We start from the raw sequence: 21,328 nt of genomic DNA, 5'->3' as shown, positions 1-21,328 counted from the left end.
TTGCTAGCCGTGTTATAACTGCAGCCATAGACCCTAATCAGGAAAGGGCCCAAATGTTCCCATTGCTTGAGGATGGGGAAGCTGGACCTGTCTATCTATTTGAGGACTAAGATACTTTTATGTCACGTCTCTTGTGAGACGTGAAGAGAGGGAATTAAAAAATTTGTCCCTTAGCTTTGTCTTTTTATATACTTTTATGTCACGTCTCTTGTGAGACGTGAAGAGAGGGAATCAAAAATTTGTCTTCTGACAAATTTTATCCTTTAGTTTTGTCTTTTTATATACTTTATGTCACGTCTCTGGTGAGACGTGAAGAGGGGGATTTGTAAGGAATTGTATTAGATATTGGTAACTTGTTTTAACAACTTCTCAACATTAGCTATGGTTGACACAATATACACACTCCCTTTTATATTGGACATAAGCTGGACTCATTGGACACATGCACGACACCCACAACTCCCCTCCCCCATGACAATCACTCAGACACACACAACTCAGGGTTGGAGCTCCAGACAAAGAACTACCTCAGGAACCAATGGAACGTGGACACCAGGCCTGTACAGGAATACCCAAGACCCAGATCGTCCAATCGGAAGGCCAGACTCGCAGATCAACCTACTTTGCTTGTTGTCTATATATAAAACTGTACTACTGTGGAAACTCCCTCTTTTCCTGACGACCCCATACGGATCAGATAGAAAGAGCCGTGCTGCACGCTTTGCATAATATTTTTACACTTGAATAAACCTGCCTTATTATAAAATTATCCACCTCGTCCTATTGTCTCCTCTTGTTCTCCTGTCAACAGTAAACGTTTTACTAACACTAACGTTACTGTTTTAGTTTTCAGGTTAAGTTCAGAAAAGTATCTAAATTCTAGTAGCAGCTTGTGACTAGTTGATGTTGAAGAACATGGATCAGTATCCCCCAGCTGGGGAAAGACCCCAGCTGGGCCCCGAAGTGAGAGGGCCAGGAGGTATGCGGTAAACAATGCTTGACTCAGGGAGGAGGACGCCCCTGCCATGCATAGTCCCATGGGATGTTGGCTATCAACAACAAGGCAACTCCTATGACTAATTGGGAATGGGATGCAAGCGTAGGATTGATCACCCTGTCGCTGGCCGCCTTTGGGGAGGGTGTATAGTGTGAAAGGCCGAAACACCCTAGGAACCAAAGGTACACTACTGACGATGCACTCACCAGGCTCACTGTTCATGAACTCTTGGAAGTGCTTGCACAAAGGATAGTAACATCTCATCCTGTGTTCTTGGAATCCAATCCTAGGCTAGATCTAATAGCTGTATTATATTTGACATGACCTATCTGATCGGTTGTTAATTGTATTCTGTAGAAGTCGTAACATCGGACAGGTTTAAAAGCTCGTTGTCTCCATGGATACAGTTCTATTTTCCTTATAGTCAACACTCCAATCAGAAATTGGGAGAACACTCATTTAGAATGACGGAAGCTTTCAGGACTTGAGTGTGTGTGTGTGGCAAATGAGGAAGTGTTAAACTTCAAGAACATTGATAAGAGGGAGTAGGCCTACTGAAACATTGGGAACGTTAACATCTATGTTAGCAGTGACTTTTGTGTTGTTTATAGTTTATATTCCATTAAAAACATTGATACAGATTAGTTTTGTCTCTTTCCCTTACAATCCAAACATAGTAAAATTAAAAAATGTAATAAAAAAATGTAGGGCCAAATTTGATCAAATAAAAAAATTATTACTAATGCTATTAACTCTTAATTATTTTAATCGTTTGACAGCCCCTATTTAAAACTAAACAAATACACTTTTGCAAATTATTTCCTTTCTGGAAAACGTTTAAACTTAGTATGCTGTTACGGTAGCCATGCCATAACTGCACTCAGGAAGAGAAGTGCATTTAATTTGAATTTAAATTTAAAAAAGGACCAAACTTATTTAATAAACTTCAGAGTACTCTGTTCCGCCTCTCTTTGATCAGTTTGTCAAGTTCACTTGTTCTCAGCTGTAGAACTCCATCTCCCAGAATCCTCAGCTCTCCCGACCAAGAATTTGATTGCATCATTTCCCCACTGCTTCCTCTCCCCAGTGTCACGGTGACCAGGAATCAAATGCACCATCACCACTATACACATACTAAAAGGGCCTGTTTGAATTCATTTGATCGCACTATAAACAGTTCTTTTACTGTATGTACAAAAAGTCACTCAGGCTCTGTGTGGCTCTCAGAACTTGAAGAGGTTGATAAAGCCTTGTGGAGAAACAGGCTTACAGCAGCTCTCTGTGTTGTTGGCTGTGCACGGGTGGTTCGTATCCTGAAACCACACAGAGAGAGAGAATTTAGTATAGTAAATTAATAAAAAAAAAAACAAAGAGACAGAAAGAGAGAGAGACAGACAGAAAGAGAGACAGAGAGACAGACAGAGACAGAGAGACAGACAGAAAGAGAGACAGAGAGAGAGAGAGAGAGAGACAGAGACAGAGAGAGAGACAGAGAGAGAGAGAGAGACAGAGAGAGAGAGAGAGAGAGAAAGAGAGAGAAAGAGACAGAGAGAGACAGAGACAGAGAGAGACAGAGAGAGAAGAATTAGCCCAGCAGGAGAAGCTCTCCCTTGATAAAGATACCCCCACCCCAAGCGGGTCAGACCAGACCTCTTCATCATATAACCCCACAGACGAGCAACCCTCAGCAGACAGTCAACCTCCCAGTACAGAGTACTTCTTCCTCATTGAAATGAAGGATAAATTCACCCAGCTGGAGGTAAGGCAGGTGGAGCTAGAACAGCAGGTGATTACACTCCAGTCAGCACAGACCCAGACAACAGTCCAGCACAACAACACCCCCTTAACCAGACCCGGAGTGCTGGAGGTGGAGAGAGACATATCTGCACTCTGGACAGTGGTGAGACAACTTCAACAGGAGAAAGAGCAGGAGCAGAACAGAGCACTAGAGGAGAGGACCAGACTGCTGGAGGAGAGGGAGAGGGGGATGGAGGAGAGGATCAGACTGCTGGAGGAGAGGTTGAGGGGGACGGCGTGCGACAGAGAACAACCCACTAGAGAGCTGGCCATCCCCACAGAGAAGCCAGCAGAACAGCCCACCTCAGCACCCGACAAAAGTCTCGACACCACAGCAGAACAGTCCACACCAGACCCTGACCATAGAGTCGACATCACAGCAGAACAGACAAAAGAAAAACCCCAAGCCCAGCAGCTCTCACCCCCTCTGAGCACCCCCCCTGTCAGCCACCCTGATAGCCCTCCTGACAACCCCCCCACACCCACTGAGGACAAACACAAGACACAGATTGTTCTCCTTATGGACTCAAATGGGAAATATATAGAAGAAAAAAAACTTTTCCCCAAACACAGTGTGTCTAAACTCTGGTGTCCAAACACCCAGTGCGCCCTAGACCTTCTGTCTGAGGACAAACTAGGCTCACCCAGCCACATAATAATACACACAGGCACAAACGACCTGAGAGCACAGCAGGAAAGGGTGGCCACAACACTGAAGGGAGTGATTGAAAAAGCTTCTTCTACTTTCCCCAACGCACAAGTGGTTATCTCCACCCTGCTACCACGAAAAGACTTCCACCCTGCTACAATACAGCGGGTAAACGCAAGCATTTCCCGTGACTGTGCCTCAAAACCAAATGTCTTTCTGGCCCACCACTCCACCCTGGACTTGAACAGCCTCTATGACCAGGTCCACCTCTACAAGGCAGCAGTGCCCACCTTTGCCCGGACTCTAAAGGACATCGCTCTCAAACGCAGCCCCAACACTTCACACAGGAGCAACAGATCAAGAGACACCCCACCCAGACCAGCGAGACACCCTCCAAGACCTGCAGGACCCCCCCTTGGACCTACACATAGAGGACCCACGCCAAGAGGACTTACATCCAGACCACAGCACCCCCAGACACATTCACACCCCCACCCCAACCAATCAACACCCCCCCACATCAACCATGCCCACACCCCATTTAGGCCCCCTCAGATCAGACCTATGCCACTCCTGCCCACCCCATGCACCCCACCCCCGCAAAGAGGGCATCAACATGGAAGTCACACATACGCCCAGGTAGTGAGCGGGCAAACAGGCCCAACCCCCACTCTTACACTCGCCCAAGCCAACGGCATGTACCAGATGCTCAGCAGGCTCTGCTCACACTTACTAGCCTGATGCCAAACCACGACCAACAACATTGGACACTTTATGGAACAAAAAGCCTTCACTATATCATCCTGGAATATCCAAGGCCATCGGCCATTTGTAATGTCTTTGTTTTGAAACTTCTGTATGTGTAATGTTTACTGTTCATTTTTATTGTTTATTTCACTTTTGTATGTTATCTACCTCACTTGCTTTGGCAATGTTAACACGTTTCCCATGCCAATAAAGCCCCTTGAATTGAATTGAATTGAGAGAGAAAGAGAGAGGGAGAGAGAGTGATGCTGGAATGAGATATTCTGAAGTGTTCCCAGCGCTACCTTCCAGAAGAGGATGTGGCAGTGTGTGCAGAACTGCAGGGTTTCACTGTATTGCTCTCTGACAGGGTAGCAGCGACACAGCTTAAAGTACATCTTCTTCCACTCCAACTGGCCCTTGTCTGACACCATCAGACGCTTACGGATCTGCACAGAGAACACACACACACAACCTTGAGTCATGTTTTTACTCCATGGCCTTTTGAGTGGCAGATCAGAAGTGTTGTCCTGTTTGTAAAATGCTTGCAGCTTTTGAGATGTGCACTGAAACAATACTAGATGCATTCAGCTTGTGTTAATTGCTTCTTCACTATGTGGTGCAGAGCTGGGTTTAATGAGGCTTCAGTCAACAGTCAAGCAAAACGGGTATCCATTTATTCCATTAGACCATGAAGATCCAAACTGTCCATGAATGCATGTGACGAGGCGTGAGGGCGTGCGGAGGTACAGTGAATTACGAAGTCATTCAGACCCCTTGATCTTTAACACATTTTGGTACGCTACAGCCTTATTCTAAAATGGATAAAAATAAATAAAAGAACATATCCTCAATCTACACACACAATGACAAAGCGAAAACAGGTTTTCAGGAATCCTGTTTCCATTGATCATCCTTGAGATGTTTCTACAACTTGGAGTCCACCTGTGGTAAATTCAATTGATTGGACATGATTTGGAAAGGCACACTCCTGTATATATAAGGTTCCGCAGTTGACAGTGCATGTCAGAGCAAAAACCAAGCCATGAGGTCGAAGGAATTGTCCGTAGAGCTCTGAGACAGGATTGTGTCGAGGCACAGATTTGTGGAAGGGTACCAAAACATTCATGCAGTATTGAAGGTCCCCAAGAACACAGTGGCCTCCTTTCTTAAATGGAAGAAGTTTGGAACCAGCAAGACTCTTCCTAGAGCTGGCCGCCCAGCCAAACTGAGCAATCTGGGGAGAAGGGTCTTGGTCAGGGAGGTGACCAAGAACCAGATGGTCATTCTGAAAGAGCTCCAGAGTTCCTCTGTAGAGATGGGAGAACCTTCCAGAAGGACAACCATCTCTGCAGCAGTCCACCAATCAGGCCTTTATGGAAGAGTGGCCAGACGAAAGCCACTCAGTGAAAAGCACATAACAGCCCGCTTGGAGTTTACCAAAAGGCACCTAAAGACTCTCAGACCATGAGAAACAAGATTCTCTTGTATGATGAAACCAAGATTGAAATCTTTGGCCTGAATGCCAAGCGTCACATCTGGAGGAAACCTGCCACCATCCCTACGGTGAAGCATGGTGGTGGCAGCATCATGCTGTGGGGATGGTTTTCAGCGGCAGAGACTAGTCAGGATGAACAGAGCAAAGTACAGAGAGATCCTTGATGAAAACCTGCTTCAAAGCGCTCAGGACCTCAGACTGGGGTGAAGGTTCACCTTCCAACAGGACAATGACCCGAAGCACACAGCCAAGACAACACAGGTGTGACTTTGGGACAAGTCTCTGAATGTCCATGAGTGGCCCAGCCAGAGCCCGGACTTGAGCCAGATCGAACAGCTCTGGAGAGACATGAAAATAACTGTGCAGCGACGCTCCCCATCCAACCTGACAGAGCTGGAGAGGAACTGCAGAGAAGAATGGGAGAAACTCCCCAAATACAGGTGTGCCAAGCTTGTAACGTCATACCCAAGAAGACTAGAGGCTGTAATCGCTGCCAAAGGTGCTTCAACAAAGTACTGGGTAAAGGGTCTGAATACTTATGGAAATGTAATATTTCAGTTTGTATTTTTTAATAAAATGTGCAAAATGTTTGTCATTATGGGATATTGTGTGTAGATTAAGGGGGGAAAAATGATTTAAATACATTTTAGAATAAGGCTGTATGTAACATAACAAAATGTGGAAAAAGTCAAAGGGTCTGAATACTCCAAAAGCACTATGTGTGTGTTCACTGTTTTACTATCCTTGTGGGAACATCGACCTGTGTGAGTGAGAGAGTGAGTGAGAGAGTGAGAGAGTGAGAGAGTGAGAGAGTGAGAGAGTGAGAGAGTGAGAGAGTGAGAGAGTGAGTGAGTGAGTGAGTGAGTGAGTGAGTGAGTGAGTGAGTGAGTGAGTGAGTGAGTGAGTGAGAGGAGTGGACATATTTAACTATACTTGTAGGGATCACAAGTCCCTACAAGAATAATAAACAAACTAACATTTGACCAACTGGGGGACATTTTGTTAGTCCCAACAAGGTCAAATACTATTTCTAGGGGGTTTAGGGTCAAGGTTAGAATTAGGTTAAAGGTTAGGAGCTAGGGTTAGAGTTTCAGGGTTAAGGTTAAGGAAAATAAGATTTTAAAAAATGGGACTGAATTGTGTGTCCCCACAAAGTTAGTTATACAAGACTGCGTGTGTGTGTGTGTATATATATATAAATAAATAAATACAAGTCTGTACCTGTCTGTCAGTGAAGTGGTGCTGGCAGAGCCTCTTCCACAGCAGCCTGTCCTCAGTGAGTTGTCCCAGGTCCGGAGTCACCTGTCCCAGACTGACCAGGTCCCGGCCATCTGACAGACGCTCCATTATGTTCAGCTGCAGGTTGACAGGCAGGTCTGTTAGGCTCATACCCTTAGACACAGGCTGGAGGGGGATACACAGAGACTTACATAGGGTGGAAGACTTTTGGTTTGGCTTCCCTTCTACCTTCAGCAATAATATATTCCTTATATTCATTCTAATTAAAGGGGAAGGCATCTCTAGTCCTGGGGGTGTCAATATCAGTGATTGGCTGAATTCCAACCTACCTGCTCTCACAGGTCTAAAAGAAAGAAGGTAAATCCAGAAACGTGGAAATGCCTGCAGCATTCCAGGACCAGAGCGGCCTTCCCCCCCCATTCTAATAGAGCGGCCTTCCCCCCCATTCTAATAGAGCGGCCTTCCCCCCCCATTCTAATAGAGCGGCCTTCCCCCCCCATTCTAATAGAGCGGCCTTCCCCCCCCATTCTAATAGAGCGGCCTTCCCCCCCCATTCTAATAGAGCGGCCTTCCCCCCCCATTCTAATAGAGCGGCCTTCCCCCCCCATTCTAATAGAGCGGCCTTCCCCCCCCATTCTAATAGAGCGGCCTTCCCCCCCCATTCTAATAGAGCGGCCTTCCCCCCCCATTCTAATAGAGCGGCCTTCCCCCCCCCATTCTAATAGAGCGGCCTTCCCCCCCCATTCTAATAGAGCGGCCTTCCCCCCCCATTCTAATAGAGCGGCCTTCCCCCCCCATTCTAATAGAGCGGCCTTCCCCCCCCATTCTAATAGAGCGGCCTTCCCCCCCCATTCTAATAGAGCGGCCTTCCCCCCCCATTCTAATAGAGCGGCCTTCCCCCCCCATTCTAATAGAGCGGCCTTCCCCCCCATTCTAATAGAGCGGCCTTCCCCCCCATTCTAATAGTGGCCTTCCCCCATTCTAATAGTGGCCTTCCCCCATTCTAATAGTGGCCTTCCCCCATTCTAATATAGTCTTTAATTTCCTTGACAGATTCCTTTTCATCCTGTAACTAACTGTAGGATGTTCTCCATGCTAACTAGCTAACTAACTAACTAGCTAGCTGTGCTACTCACCCTGTTGATCTGAATATTGTCCAGCTGTTGTTGCCACTGTAGGATGTTCTCCATGCTAACTAGCTAACTAACTAACTAACTAGCTGTGCTACTCACCCTGTTGATCTGAATATTGTCCAGCTGTTGTTGCCACTGTAGGATGTTCTCCATGCTAACTAGCTAACTAACTAACTAGCTGTGCCTGTGCTACTCACCCTGTTGATCTGAATGTTGTCCAGCTGTTGTTGCCACTGCAGGATGTTCTCCATGCGATGGACCCAACAGTTGATGTTCCCCACCAGAACAGACTTCCCCATATCCTGCACCAGGCCACACAGAGACACGTACAGGGTCTGAAGGAGCTCCTTGATGGGACGAACATTCTGCTGGTCATCTAGGACTGTGGAGGGAGAGGACAGGAGAAACATGTTCAGCAACTCTCAGGAAGACAAAAATGGCAGTAGATTTCAATAGTACTTCTAAAACGTTGTATTATGAATGTGTTATTGTAAAAAACAAAAAAGGACACACCGTGTCAATGCAGTGAATACACACGGTGTTCTGTGTCCCTTGGCAGTGCTATTTACACCCCCCGTTCTAGATCTACCAACGGGCTCATAGCATTACCTAAACAACCTGATCCTTTGTTTAGCTGAAGGAACATTTAGTTTACAAAATCAGACCACAGAGGACTGTGTATCGACTGTTATTATTTCCACTGAGAACCATTATGTCGTGGCCATGAATCGTTACACCTCCTATCATTTAAAACACACGCCGGTCACCGAGCTGATGGTTCAATGGGTTTTGATGACATTTATATGACCTGGTCTCTTGAGCACGATACGAGGAAGTATGGAGGTCGTAATGCCCCACAGACCTGGTCATTGAGGTTGTTGACATGATACGAGGAAGTATGGAGGTCGTAATGCCCCACAGACCTGGTCATTGAGGTTGTTGACATGATAAGAGGAAGTATGGAGGTCGTAATGCCCCACAGACCTGGTCATTGAGGTTGTTGACATTAGAGGAAGTATGGAGGTCGTAATGCTCCACAGACCTGGTCATTGAGGTTGTTGACATGATAAGAGGAAGTATGGAGGTCGTAATGCTCCACAGACCTGGTCATTGAGGTTGTTGACATTAGAGGAAGTATGGAGGTCGTAATGCTCCACAGACCTGGTCATTGAGGTTGTTGACATTAGAGGTAGTATGGAGGTCGTAATGCCCCACAGACCTGGTCATTGAGGTTGTTGACATGATAAGAGGTAGTATGGAGGTCGTAATGCTCCACAGACCTGGTCATTGAGGTTGTTGACATGATAAGAGGAAGTATGGAGGTCGTAATGCCCCACAGACCTGGTCATTGAGGTTGTTGACATGATAAGAGGAAGTATGGAGGTCGTAATGCCCCACAGACCTGGTCATTGAGGTTGTTGACATTAGAGGAAGTATGGAGGTCGTAATGCCCCACAGACCTGGTCATTGAGGTTGTTGACATTAGAGGTAGTATGGAGGTCGTAATGCCCCACAGACCTGGTCATTGAGGTTGTTGACAGAGGTAGTATGGAGGTCGTAATGCTCCACAGACCTGGTCATTGAGGTTGTTGACAGAGGTAGTATGGAGGTCGTAATGCCCCACAGACCTGGTCATTGAGGTTGTTGACAGAGGTAGTATGGAGGTCGTAATGCCCCACAGACCTGGTCATTGAGGTTGTTGACATTAGAGGAAGTATGGAGGTCGTAATGCTCCACAGACCTGGTCATTGAGGTTGTTGACATGATAAGAGGTAGTATGGAGGTCGTAATGCTCCACAGACCTGGTCATTGAGGTTGTTGACATTAGAGGTAGTATGGAGGTCGTAATGCTCCACAGACCTGGTCATTGAGGTTGTTGACATGATAAGAGGTAGTATGGAGGTCGTAATGCTCCACAGACCTGGTCATTGAGGTTGTTGACATTAGAGGTAGTATGGAGGTCGTAATGCCCCACAGACCTGGTCATTGAGGTTGTTGACATTAGAGGTAGTATGGAGGTCGTAATGCCCCACAGACCTGGTCATTGAGGTTGTTGACATGATAAGAGGTAGTATGGAGGTCGTAATGCTCCACAGACCTGGTCATTGAGGTTGTTGACATTAGAGGTAGTATGGAGGTCGTAATGCCCCACAGACCTGGTCATTGAGGTTGTTGACATTAGAGGTAGTATGGAGGTCGTAATGCCCCACAGACCTGGTCATTGAGGTTGTTGACATGATAAGAGGAAGTATGGAGGTCGTAATGCCCCACAGACCTGGTCATTGAGGTTGTTGACATTAGAGGTAGTATGGAGGTCGTAATGCTCCACAGACCTGGTCATTGAGGTTGTTGACATTAGAGGTAGTATGGAGGTCGTAATGCCCCACAGACCTGGTCATTGAGGTTGTTGACATTAGAGGTAGTATGGAGGTCGTAATGCTCCACAGACCTGGTCATTGAGGTTGTTGACATTAGAGGTAGTATGGAGGTCGTAATGCCCCACAGACCTGGTCATTGAGGTTGTTGACATTAGAGGTAGTATGGAGGTACACAATAATAAACTAGGAAGTCATGAAGAAAATTAGAAAGAGGGGGGAGACAGACGGAGTTTGAAACAGAAAGAGAGCTCACCTTTCTGCACCACTCTCTCCAGGATGTTCATGTAATTTTTCTGAGCCACTCCGCTGAGCGAGGGCAGCTGGGACTTGGCAATGAGCTCCAGCAGCTAGAGAGAGAGGAGAGAGGAGAGAGAGAGAGAAAGAGAGAGAGAGAGAGACAGAAAACAGACATAAATATCAGCAGGCCTACTGTCAGACTCACAGACTCTCTGTTCCTCCATTACTTACTGTTCGCTATGCTTCTCTGTCTCTGCGTCACAAATAGCAAAGCCCTGGTCAAAAGTAGTGCACTATGGGCCCTTGGTCAAAAGCAGTGCACTACAAAGGGAATAGGGTGCCATTTGTGACTCAAGCTGTTCCTCCATGACTTACTGCTTATTTTGCTTCTCTCTCTCTGTATGTGTGGAAAGACAGACGGGGCTCATTTCAAAACAACAATCTCCAGGTCTCTATTAGCAGACTGTAGGAATGGAGGAGGTGTCTCCAGGTCTCTAACTATCAGCAGACTGTAGGAATGGAGGAGGTGTCTCCAGGTCTCTATCAGCAGACTGTAGGAACGGAGGAGGTGTCTCCAGGTCTCTATTAGCAGACTGTAGGAATGGAGGAGGTGTCTCCAGGTCTCTAACTATCAGCAGACTGTAGGAATGGAGGAGGTGTCTCCAGGTCTCTATCAGCAGACTGTAGGAATGGAGGAGGTGTCTCCAGGTCTCTAACTATCAGCAGACTGTAGGAATGGAGGAGGTGTCTCCAGGTCTCTATCAGCAGACTGTAGGAATGGAGGAGGTGTCTCCAGGTCTCTATCAGCAGACTGTAGGAGGTGTCTCCAGGTCTCTATCAGCAGACTGTAGGAATGGAGGAGGTGTCTCCAGGTCTCTATCTATCAGCAGACTGTAGGAATGGAGGAGGTGTCTCCAGGTCTCTATCAGCAGACTGTAGGAATGGAGGAGGTGTCTCCAGGTCTCTATCAGCAGACTGTAGGAACGGAGGAGGTGTCTCCAGGTCTCTATCAGCAGACTGTAGGAACGGAGGAGGTGTCTCCAGGTCTCTATCAGCAGACTGTAGGAACGGAGGAGGTGTCTCCAGGTCTCTATCAGCAGACTGTAGGAATGGAGGAGGTGTCTCCAGGTCTCTATCTATCAGCAGACTGTAGGAATGGAGGAGGTGTCTCCAGGTCTCTATCTATCAGCAGACTGTAGGAATGGAGGAGGTGTCTCCAGGTCTCTATCAGCAGACTGTAGGAATGGAGGAGGTGTCTCCAGGTCTCTAACTATCAGCAGACTGTAGGAATGGAGGAGGTGTCTCCAGGTCTCTATCAGCAGACTGTAGGAGGTGTCTCCAGGTCTCTATCAGCAGACTGTAGGAATGGAGGAGGTGTCTCCAGGTCTCTATCTATCAGCAGACTGTAGGAACGGAGGAGGTGTCTCCAGGTCTCTATCAGCAGACTGTAGGAACGGAGGAGGTGTCTCCAGGTCTCTATCAGCAGACTGTAGGAACGGAGGAGGTGTCTCCAGGTCTCTATCAGCAGACTGTAGGAACGGAGGAGGTGTCTCCAGGTCTCTATCAGCAGACTGTAGGAACGGAGGAGGTGTCTCCAGGTCTCTATCAGCAGACTGTAGGAACGGAGGAGGTGTCTCCAGGTCTCTATCAGCAGACTGTAGGAACGGAGGAGGTGTCTCCAGGTCTCTATCAGCAGACTGTTGGAACGGAGGAGGTGTCTCCAGGTCTCTATCAGCAGACTGTTGGAACGGAGGAGGTGTCTCCAGGTCTCTATCAGCAGACTGTTGGAACGGAGGAGGTATCTCCAGGTCTCTATCAGCAGACTGTAGGAACGGAGGAGGTGTCTCCAGGTCTCTATCAGCAGACTGTAGGAACGGAGGAGGTGTCGTCTCCAGGTCTCTATCAGCAGACTGTAGGAACGGAGGAGGTGTCTCCAGGTCTCTATCAGCAGACTGTAGGAACGGAGGTGTCGTCTCCAGGTCTCTATCAGCAGACTGTAGGAACGGAGGTGTCGTCTCCAGGTCTCTATCAGCAGACTGTAGGAACGGAGGAGGTGTCTCCAGGTCTCTATCAGCAGACTGTAGGAACGGAGGAGGTGTCTCCAGGTCTCTATCAGCAGACTGTAGGAACGGAGGAGGTGTCTCCAGGTCTCTATCAGCAGACTGTAGGAATGGAGGAGGTGTCTCCAGGTCTCTATCTATCAGCAGACTGTAGGAATGGAGGAGGTGTCTCCAGGTCTCTATCTATCAGCAGACTGTAGGAATGGAGGAGGTGTCTCCAGGTCTCTAACTATCAGCAGACTGTAGGAATGGAGGAGGTGTCTCCAGGTCTCTATCAGCAGACTGTAGGAATGGAGGAGGTGTCTCCAGGTCTCTAACTATCAGCAGACTGTAGGAATGGAGGAGGTGTCTCCAGGTCTCTATCAGCAGACTGTAGGAATGGAGGAGGTGTCTCCAGGTCTCTATCAGCAGACTGTAGGAGGTGTCTCCAGGTCTCTATCAGCAGACTGTAGGAATGGAGGAGGTGTCTCCAGGTCTCTATCTATCAGCAGACTGTAGGAATGGAGGAGGTGTCTCCAGGTCTCTATCAGCAGACTGTAGGAATGGAGGAGGTGTCTCCAGGTCTCTAACTATCAGCAGACTGTAGGAATGGAGGAGGTGTCTCCAGGTCTCTATCAGCAGACTGTAGGAGGTGTCTCCAGGTCTCTATCAGCAGACTGTAGGAATGGAGGAGGTGTCTCCAGGTCTCTATCTATCAGCAGACTGTAGGAACGGAGGAGGTGTCTCCAGGTCTCTATCAGCAGACTGTAGGAACGGAGGAGGTGTCTCCAGGTCTCTATCAGCAGACTGTAGGAACGGAGGAGGTGTCTCCAGGTCTCTATCAGCAGACTGTAGGAACGGAGGAGGTGTCTCCAGGTCTCTATCAGCAGACTGTAGGAACGGAGGAGGTGTCTCCAGGTCTCTATCAGCAGACTGTTGGAACGGAGGAGGTGTCTCCAGGTCTCTATCAGCAGACTGTTGGAACGGAGGAGGTGTCTCCAGGTCTCTATCAGCAGACTGTTGGAACGGAGGAGGTATCTCCAGGTCTCTATCAGCAGACTGTAGGAACGGAGGAGGTGTCTCCAGGTCTCTATCAGCAGACTGTAGGAACGGAGGAGGTGTCGTCTCCAGGTCTCTATCAGCAGACTGTAGGAACGGAGGAGGTGTCTCCAGGTCTCTATCAGCAGACTGTAGGAACGGAGGTGTCGTCTCCAGGTCTCTATCAGCAGACTGTAGGAACGGAGGAGGTGTCTCCAGGTCTCTATCAGCAGACTGTAGGAACGGAGGAGGTGTCTCCAGGTCTCTATCAGCAGACTGTAGGAACGGAGGAGGTGTCTCCAGGTCTCTATCAGCAGACTGTAGGAATGGAGGAGGTGTCTCCAGGTCTCTATCTATCAGCAGACTGTAGGAATGGAGGAGGTGTCTCCAGGTCTCTATCTATCAGCAGACTGTAGGAATGGAGGAGGTGTCTCCAGGTCTCTATCTATCAGCAGACTGTAGGAATGGAGGAGGTGTCTCCAGGTCTCTATCTATCAGCAGACTGTAGGAATGGAGGAGGTGTCTCCAGGTCTCTATCTATCAGCAGACTGTAGGAATGGAGGAGGTGTCTCCAGGTCTCTATCTATCAGCAGACTGTAGGAATGGAGGAGGTGTCTCCAGGTCTCTATCAGCAGACTGTAGGAATGGAGGAGGTGTCTCCAGGTCTCTATCAGCAGACTGTAGGAATGGAGGAGGTGTCTCCAGGTCTCTATCAGCAGACTGTAGGAATGGAGGAGGTGTCTCCAGGTCTCTATCAGCAGACTGTAGGAATGGAGGAGGTGTCTCCAGGTCTCTATCAGCAGACTGTAGGAATGGAGGAGGTGTCTCCAGGTCTCTATCAGCAGACTGTAGGAATGGAGGAGGTGTCTCCAGGTCTCTAACTATCAGCAGACTGTAGGAATGGAGGAGGTGTCTCCAGGTCTCTAACTATCAGCAGACTGTAGGAATGGAGGAGGTGTCTCCAGGTCTCTAACTATCAGCAGACTGTAGGAATGGAGGAGGTGTCTCCAGGTCTCTATCAGCAGACTGTAGGAACGGAGGAGGTGTCTCCAGGTCTCTATCAGCAGACTGTAGGAACGGAGGAGGTGTCTCCAGGTCTCTATCAGCAGACTGTAGGAATGGAGAAGGTGTCTCCAGGTCTCTATCAGCAGACTGTAGGAATGGAGAAGGTGTCTCCAGGTCTCTATCAGCAGACTGTAGGAACGGAGGAGGTGTCTCCAGGTCTCTATCAGCAGACTGTAGGAAAGGAGGAGGTGTTTGGAAACTCTGCACCTGGCTAGAACTCTCTATCCCATCACGACTCAGTGGATACACAGACACATTCTTCAAAGGGACATCTATGCATGAATCCTATAGGGGCTTGAGAGCGTGTGTGTGTGTGTCTCTCCCCCTGTGTGTTTACATGCCTACAGTATCCCTGTCACTTTAATGAAACCACTAGAACACTGTACACCACAGCCAGGGCAGGGTGTCTAGTCCAACACAGTGTACACCACGGCCAGGGTGTCTAGTACAACACAGTGTACACCACGGCCAGGGTGGCATGTGTGGCATGCAACAACAGACACAGCTACTGACATCATGGAGAAACGGGTCCTTACAACATCTCTGGACAGGACATGTGACCATTGTCAGCAGCCCCCAACACAACACAAGAGCCCCTTAAGGCATCTGCTTCCCATCCCAAAGTGTTAATTTATTTATATATTTTTTGTTCTTCGGTGAGTTTTTTTTTTTTGCGGTTGTTAGTGCAGAACATTTTGTCTCAAGGCAAGCCTCAGTCGGTAGCCTCAGTCTACAACCCTTCGCCAGTGATTGGTCAACAGTGGGACTTCAGTTGAAGTGATTGGTCAACAGTAGGACTTCAGTTGAAGTGATTGGTCAACAGTAGGACTTCAGTTGAAGTGATTGTTTTCCTTCAACGAAGAACAAAATCGTTTTCATGCACATTTTTTTCCACTTGAAAAATATTGATTGTAAAATTGTGTGACTAAGATCTCCTCTGCAAAAATGAATGACAGATTGGGGGCGGATCCCGAGTGGCGCAGCGGTTTAAGAGGCGTCACTACAGACCCGGGTTCGTTCCCAGGCGGTGTCACAAACGGCCGTGATCGGGAGTCCCATAGGGCGGCGCACAATTGGTACAGCGTCGTCCGGGTTAGGGCAGGGATTGGCGGGGGAGCTTTACTTGGCTTAACGCGTTCTAGCGACTCCTTGTGGCGGGCCGGGCGCCTGCAGGCTGACTACCTGTCGTCAGTTGAACAGTGTATCCTCCGACACATTGGTGCGGCTGGCTTCCGGGTTAAGCAGGCGGGTGTTGTGAAGTGTGGTTTGGCGGGTCACGTTTCGGAGAACGCATGACTCGACCTTCGCCTCCCGAGCCCGTAGGGGAGATGCAGCGATGAGACAAGATCGTAATTAAGAAAAATAAAACAAATATATAATAATTACTGACAGATTTATTGAGTCATCTGAGATTCATTCTGACTATTTTTAGGAAGTCTATAATGGCTACAGCATCTCAAAATGGACGCCTTTTCCTCGTTTTTCCAAGCGAAGGTCTTTTATTCAGTTCGACTAGGCGCCAGCCAAACTGCAGCATGTGGAAGGCTTTACCCTCCCCTCCTCCACCCCCCCCCAAGTGTCTGAGTATGCCTCTCCTCTCCCCTCCTCCACCTCCCCCCAAGTGTCAGTGTGCCTCTCCTCTCCTCCTCTCCCTCCTCTCCCTGTTTCCTGATCTGTGGTAAACCTGATCTGTGTGGTAAACCTGATCTGCGCGGTAAACCTGATCTGTGGTGATCTGCGGTAAACCTGATCTGCGGTAAACCTGATCTGCGCGGTAAACCTGATCTGCGGTGATCTGCGGTAAACCTGATCTGCGGTAAACCTGATCTGCGGTAAACCTGATCTGTGTAACCGAGAACCTCACTAATACCATGCAGCAGCAGTAGTACACTAACCTGGACAACACATCCCAGACCAATATATATATCGGCCCCTACTACCGTTACCTAGATATTATTCTGATGATCGTCTGTACTTACTGTTCAGAATAATCTAGTTCTCTTTTAAAAATCAACAGAGAGACGTGTTCAAAGCAAACCACCAAACACACACCGTATCTCTCTCTCCCTCACAGTCTCTCTCTCGCTCCTATACAGTCCGCTGTGAGTTAAGAGAATATCTCCAAAGAGCCTCGTCTGGAGAGAAGTGATAAGGCCCAGAGAGAGAGACAGCAGAGAGACAGAAACAGAAGAGAGACAGAAACAGCAGAGAGACAGAGATGAAGCAAGGAAGAGAAGAGAGCGAGCAAGAGACCTACACACCCAGAACATAACACAACCCTTTAAAACCCCTCAGTACTGTGTCTGAGGTTAACCCTTTAACAAGGTTAAAACCCCTACTCTCTGTGGTAACACCCTTTAATGTTCAACACTACATTAGTATGAATGCACAATGTGATATGTCATTTTCCTAAAGTGACGCCAAAGGACAATTCACATCCTCAGATGGACAATAAAGTTATGTTCCCATCTCATAGTAATCCTCAGATGAACAATAAAGTTATGTTCCCATCTCATAGTAATCCTCAGAAGAACAATAAAGTTATGTTCCCATCTCATGGTAATCCTCAGAAGAACAATAAAGTTATGTTCCCATCTCATGGTAATCCTCAGAAGAACAATAAAGTTATGTTCCCATCTCATAGTAATCCTCAGAAGAACAATAAAGTTATGTTCCCATCTCATAGTAATCCTCAGAAGAACAATAAAGTTATGTTCCCATCTCATAGTAATCCTCAGAAGAACAATAAAGTTATGTTCCCATCTCATAGTAATCCTCAGAAGAACAATAAAGTTATGTTCCCATCTCATAGTAATCCTCAGATGAACAATAAAGTTATGTTCCCATCTCATAGTAATCCTCAGATGAACAATAAAGTTATGTTCCCATCTCATGGTAATCCTCAGAAGAACAATAAAGTTATGTTCCCATCTCATAGTAATCCTCAGATGAACAATAAAGTTATGTTCCCATCTCATAGGAATCCCTTCATGATGATTTAACACAGAAGCAGAAGGGAGAAGTCAACTCACCCGTACGACATAGTTGAACCTCCTGTTGTCCTTGATGGCACTGCAGAAGTCCAGCCGGTTGAACGCTTCTCCCAGAGTGCAGTAACCATGACGCTGGGATAATTAGAACGATCGGGTATTAGTGTCTGGTTCACTGCAACAAGGGTATACCGTAACTGTTTAGGTTTACAATGTTAATAAAAAATACAAAAGAGTCCTTCCTTACCTCTTTAGTGCTTCCTTTGTGGACGTAAATCCATTTCTCTTTGTGGAAATCTGTAGATAAAAAGGAGAGTGTGTTATTGAGGACGTTCACTGTGCAGAGGACCATTTCCTGTGTACATGTCTTTATAATGTCATTGGCCAGTACTGTAATATTGTAGATTAAAATTTACAAGGAATCTTGGCGTTGTTGTTCATGAAGTCTTTCCTTCTCTTCTTAGCTGCCATGTCGTATGTGAGAGACAGCCGCAGATTCTCCTGGAAGCACTCGTCCTCTGTTTTGCAATAGCTGGAAGACAGACCATACATCCTGTTAGCAATAGCTGGAAGACAGACCATACACCCAGTTAGCAATAGCTGGAAGCACTCGTCCTCTGTTTTGCAATAGCTGGAAGACAGACCGTACACCCAGTTAGCAATAGCTGGAAGCACTCGTCCTCTGTTTTGCAATAGCTGGAAGACAGACCGTACACCCAGTTAGCAATAGCTGGAAGCACTCGTCCTCTGTTTTGCAATAGCTGGAAGACAGACCGTACATCCAGTTAGCAATAGCTGGAAGACAGACCGTACATCCAGTTAGCAATAGCTGGAAGACAGACCGTACATCCAGTTAGCAATAGCTGGAAGACAGACCGTACATCCAGTTAGCAATAGCTGGAAGACAGACCGTACATCCAGTTAGCAATAGCTGGAAGACAGACCGTACATCCAGTTAGCAATAGCTGGAAGACAGACCGTACATCCAGTTAGCAATAGCTGGAAGACAGACCGTACACCCAGTTAGCAATAGCTGGAAGACAGACCGTACACCCAGTTAGCAATAGCTGGAAGACAGACCGTACACCCAGTTAGCAATAGCTGGAAGACAGACCATACACCCAGTTAGCAATAGCTGGAAGACAGACCATACACCCAGTTAGCAATAGCTGGAAGACAGACCATACACCCAGTTAGCAATAGCTGGAAGACAGACCATACATCCAGTTAGCAATAGCTGGAAGACAGACCGTACATCCTGTTAGCAATAGCTGGAAGACAGACCATACATCCTGTTAGCAATAGCTGGAAGACAGACCGTACATCCTGTTAGCAATAGCTGGAAGACAGACCGTACACCCTGTTAGCAATAGCTGGAAGACAGACCGTACACCCTGTTAGCAATAGCTGGAAGACAGACCGTACACCCAGTTAGCAATAGCTGGAAGACAGACCGTACACCCAGTTAGCAATAGCTGGAAGACAGACCATACATCCTGTTAGCAATAGCGGGAAGACAGACCATACATCCTGTTAGCAATAGCGGGAAGACAGACCATACATCCTGTTAGCAATAGCGGGAAGACAGACCATACACCCAGTTAGCAATAGCTGGAAGACAGACCATACACCCAGTTAGCAATAGCTGGAAGACAGACCGTACATCATGTTAGCAATAGCTGGAAGACAGACCGTACATCATGTTAGCAATAGCTGGAAGACAGACCGTACATCCTGTTAGCAATGGCTGGAAGACAGACCATACATCCTGTTAGCAATGGCTGGAAGACAGACCATACATCCTGTTAGCAATGGCTGGAAGACAGACCATACATCCAGTTAGCAATGGCTGGAAGACAGACCATACATCCTGTTAGCAATGGCTGGAAGACAGACCATACATCCTGTTAGCAATGGCTGGAAGACAGACCATACATCCTGTTAGCAATGGCTGGAAGACAGACCATACATCCTGTTAGCAATGGCTGGAAGACAGACCATACATCCTGTTAGCAATGGCTGGAAGACAGACCATACATCCTGTTAGCAATAGCTGGAAGACAGACCATACATCCTGTTAGCAATGGCTGGAAGATAGACCATACATCCAGTTAGCAATAGCGGGAAGACAGACCATACATCCAGTTAGCAATAGCGGGAAGAGACCATACACCCTGTTAGCAATAGCTGGAAGACAGACCGTACATCCTGTTAGCAATAGCTGGAAGACAGACCGTACATCCTGTTAGCAATAGCTGGAAGACAGACCATACACGTCTGGTGTACAAAAAGCTAAACTTATGTACTTAAAAACATAAAAATAAAATAAAACGTTTTATCATTGTATGACATGTTTTAAAAAAAAAAATCTAATTTGAGATGATGATACTATAGTTTTCCCAATAGGTAGGCATATAGTTGGCTTTCTATTTGCCTGGAGTCAGGATACACTGTAATTCCAACAGATGTCTACTAATCCCATCACTTGTACCGTAGTTATTTATAGCACAATGATTAACGAGTAGGAACACAGGCTCAAACACACAATAACAGCAAAAGCGGTCTCCTGCTTAGCCACAGTTTAACAGCGAGAGCAAATACCGTGTTGTGAGTAACGTCACATAGGGTTCTATCACTTATCTATGTATCACTTATTTTAGAGGTAGACCGGATGTCAAATTGTCAATATGTATATATATATATTTTTTTATCTTTCTCTGTCCCCCTGCCGCAATCTCTCAATTCAAGGGGCTTTATTGGCATGGGGAAACGTATGTTAACATTGCCAACGCAAGTGAAGTAGATAATAAACAAAAGTGTGTCTCTCTCTCTATCGCTCTCTCAGAGCATTAAACGGGAAAATTCCTTGGATAACTTGATGGCGCACTTCTGTTGTTCTCAGTGTCAATAGCTGGTGTCGACGCTGCTCAAGTCAAACTGTATCAGGAAGCACAAACATAACAAAAATAAATTCAGTTTCCGATACTGACCTCACGTCTGAGTCATTGCTGTTTTTGTCGTCTGAAGAATAGTTTTTCCATCCCTCTTCAGTTTTAACCCAGCTCTGACCGGGGGACCGCCAATCCTGTCCAAGAAAAGGCATTGTCGACAGTTTAAATCAACAGCGCCGAAAGAAAATTACACCTCCGACTTTTATGTTGAAGAACGTTAAATGTTGTAAGATACAGGTTTGTTTTTGTCTCCCCGTCTGGTCTTCAATAACGTGTTTGATGTCTTGTCTAGTATTGTGACTGCGCAGCGGCCTTTATATTCGCCAGTGAACAATCCGGAAAGTCAACACTTGAGCTCCTCCCCCCGTTTGGAAACTGTGCAGAAACACGTGGCTTTGTTTATCTTCTTCACTATTGCAAAACGACCCAGGGAAGGAATACTGTCACCCACAATGGGTGTTTGGGGGCAAATGGCCTGTGCTGGAAGAAACATTAACCATTTTATACTGCTGAATCAGAGCTTTTTCATTTGACCTAGACACAACACACCCTTCTTGATGACTTAGTTAAAAT

General features: G+C 47.0%; 1 protein-coding gene across 4 annotated transcripts; it reads right to left on the bottom strand.

The window, feature by feature from the left end:
• Window positions 1-1,580: 1,580 nt before the first annotated feature.
• fbxo32 (F-box protein 32) lies at window positions 1,581-21,074 on the bottom strand. Of its 4 annotated transcripts, none has more exons than XM_038985878.1 (9): window positions 20,795-21,074; window positions 18,221-18,336; window positions 18,052-18,101; window positions 17,847-17,939; window positions 10,689-10,782; window positions 8,255-8,439; window positions 6,907-7,041; window positions 4,493-4,636; window positions 1,581-2,310 (listed from the first exon to the last, which is right to left on the bottom strand). In XM_038985878.1, the coding sequence occupies exons 1-9, from the start codon at window positions 20,905-20,907 to the stop codon at window positions 2,221-2,223; spliced, it is 1,020 nt and encodes a 339-aa protein (XP_038841806.1). In that variant the 5' UTR covers window positions 20,908-21,074; the 3' UTR covers window positions 1,581-2,220. The 4 variants fall into 4 exon arrangements, with proteins under 4 accessions (XP_038841806.1, XP_038841805.1, XP_038841808.1 ...); XM_038985877.1 differs by having other exon boundaries at window positions 6,907-7,089; window positions 20,795-21,071; XM_038985880.1 differs by lacking the exons at window positions 17,847-17,939; window positions 18,052-18,101; window positions 18,221-18,336; window positions 20,795-21,074 and adding an exon at window positions 10,904-11,462 and having other exon boundaries at window positions 6,907-7,089.
• Between the last annotated feature and the right edge of the window lie 254 nt (window positions 21,075-21,328).

The sequence above is a fragment of the Salvelinus namaycush genome, unplaced genomic scaffold (genome assembly GCF_016432855.1).
Source record: "Salvelinus namaycush isolate Seneca unplaced genomic scaffold, SaNama_1.0 Scaffold39, whole genome shotgun sequence".
NCBI lineage: Eukaryota > Metazoa > Chordata > Actinopteri > Salmoniformes > Salmonidae > Salvelinus > Salvelinus namaycush.
The sequence above is the reverse complement of the archived record's forward strand: the minus strand, read 5'-3'. Positions and strand labels throughout refer to the sequence as shown.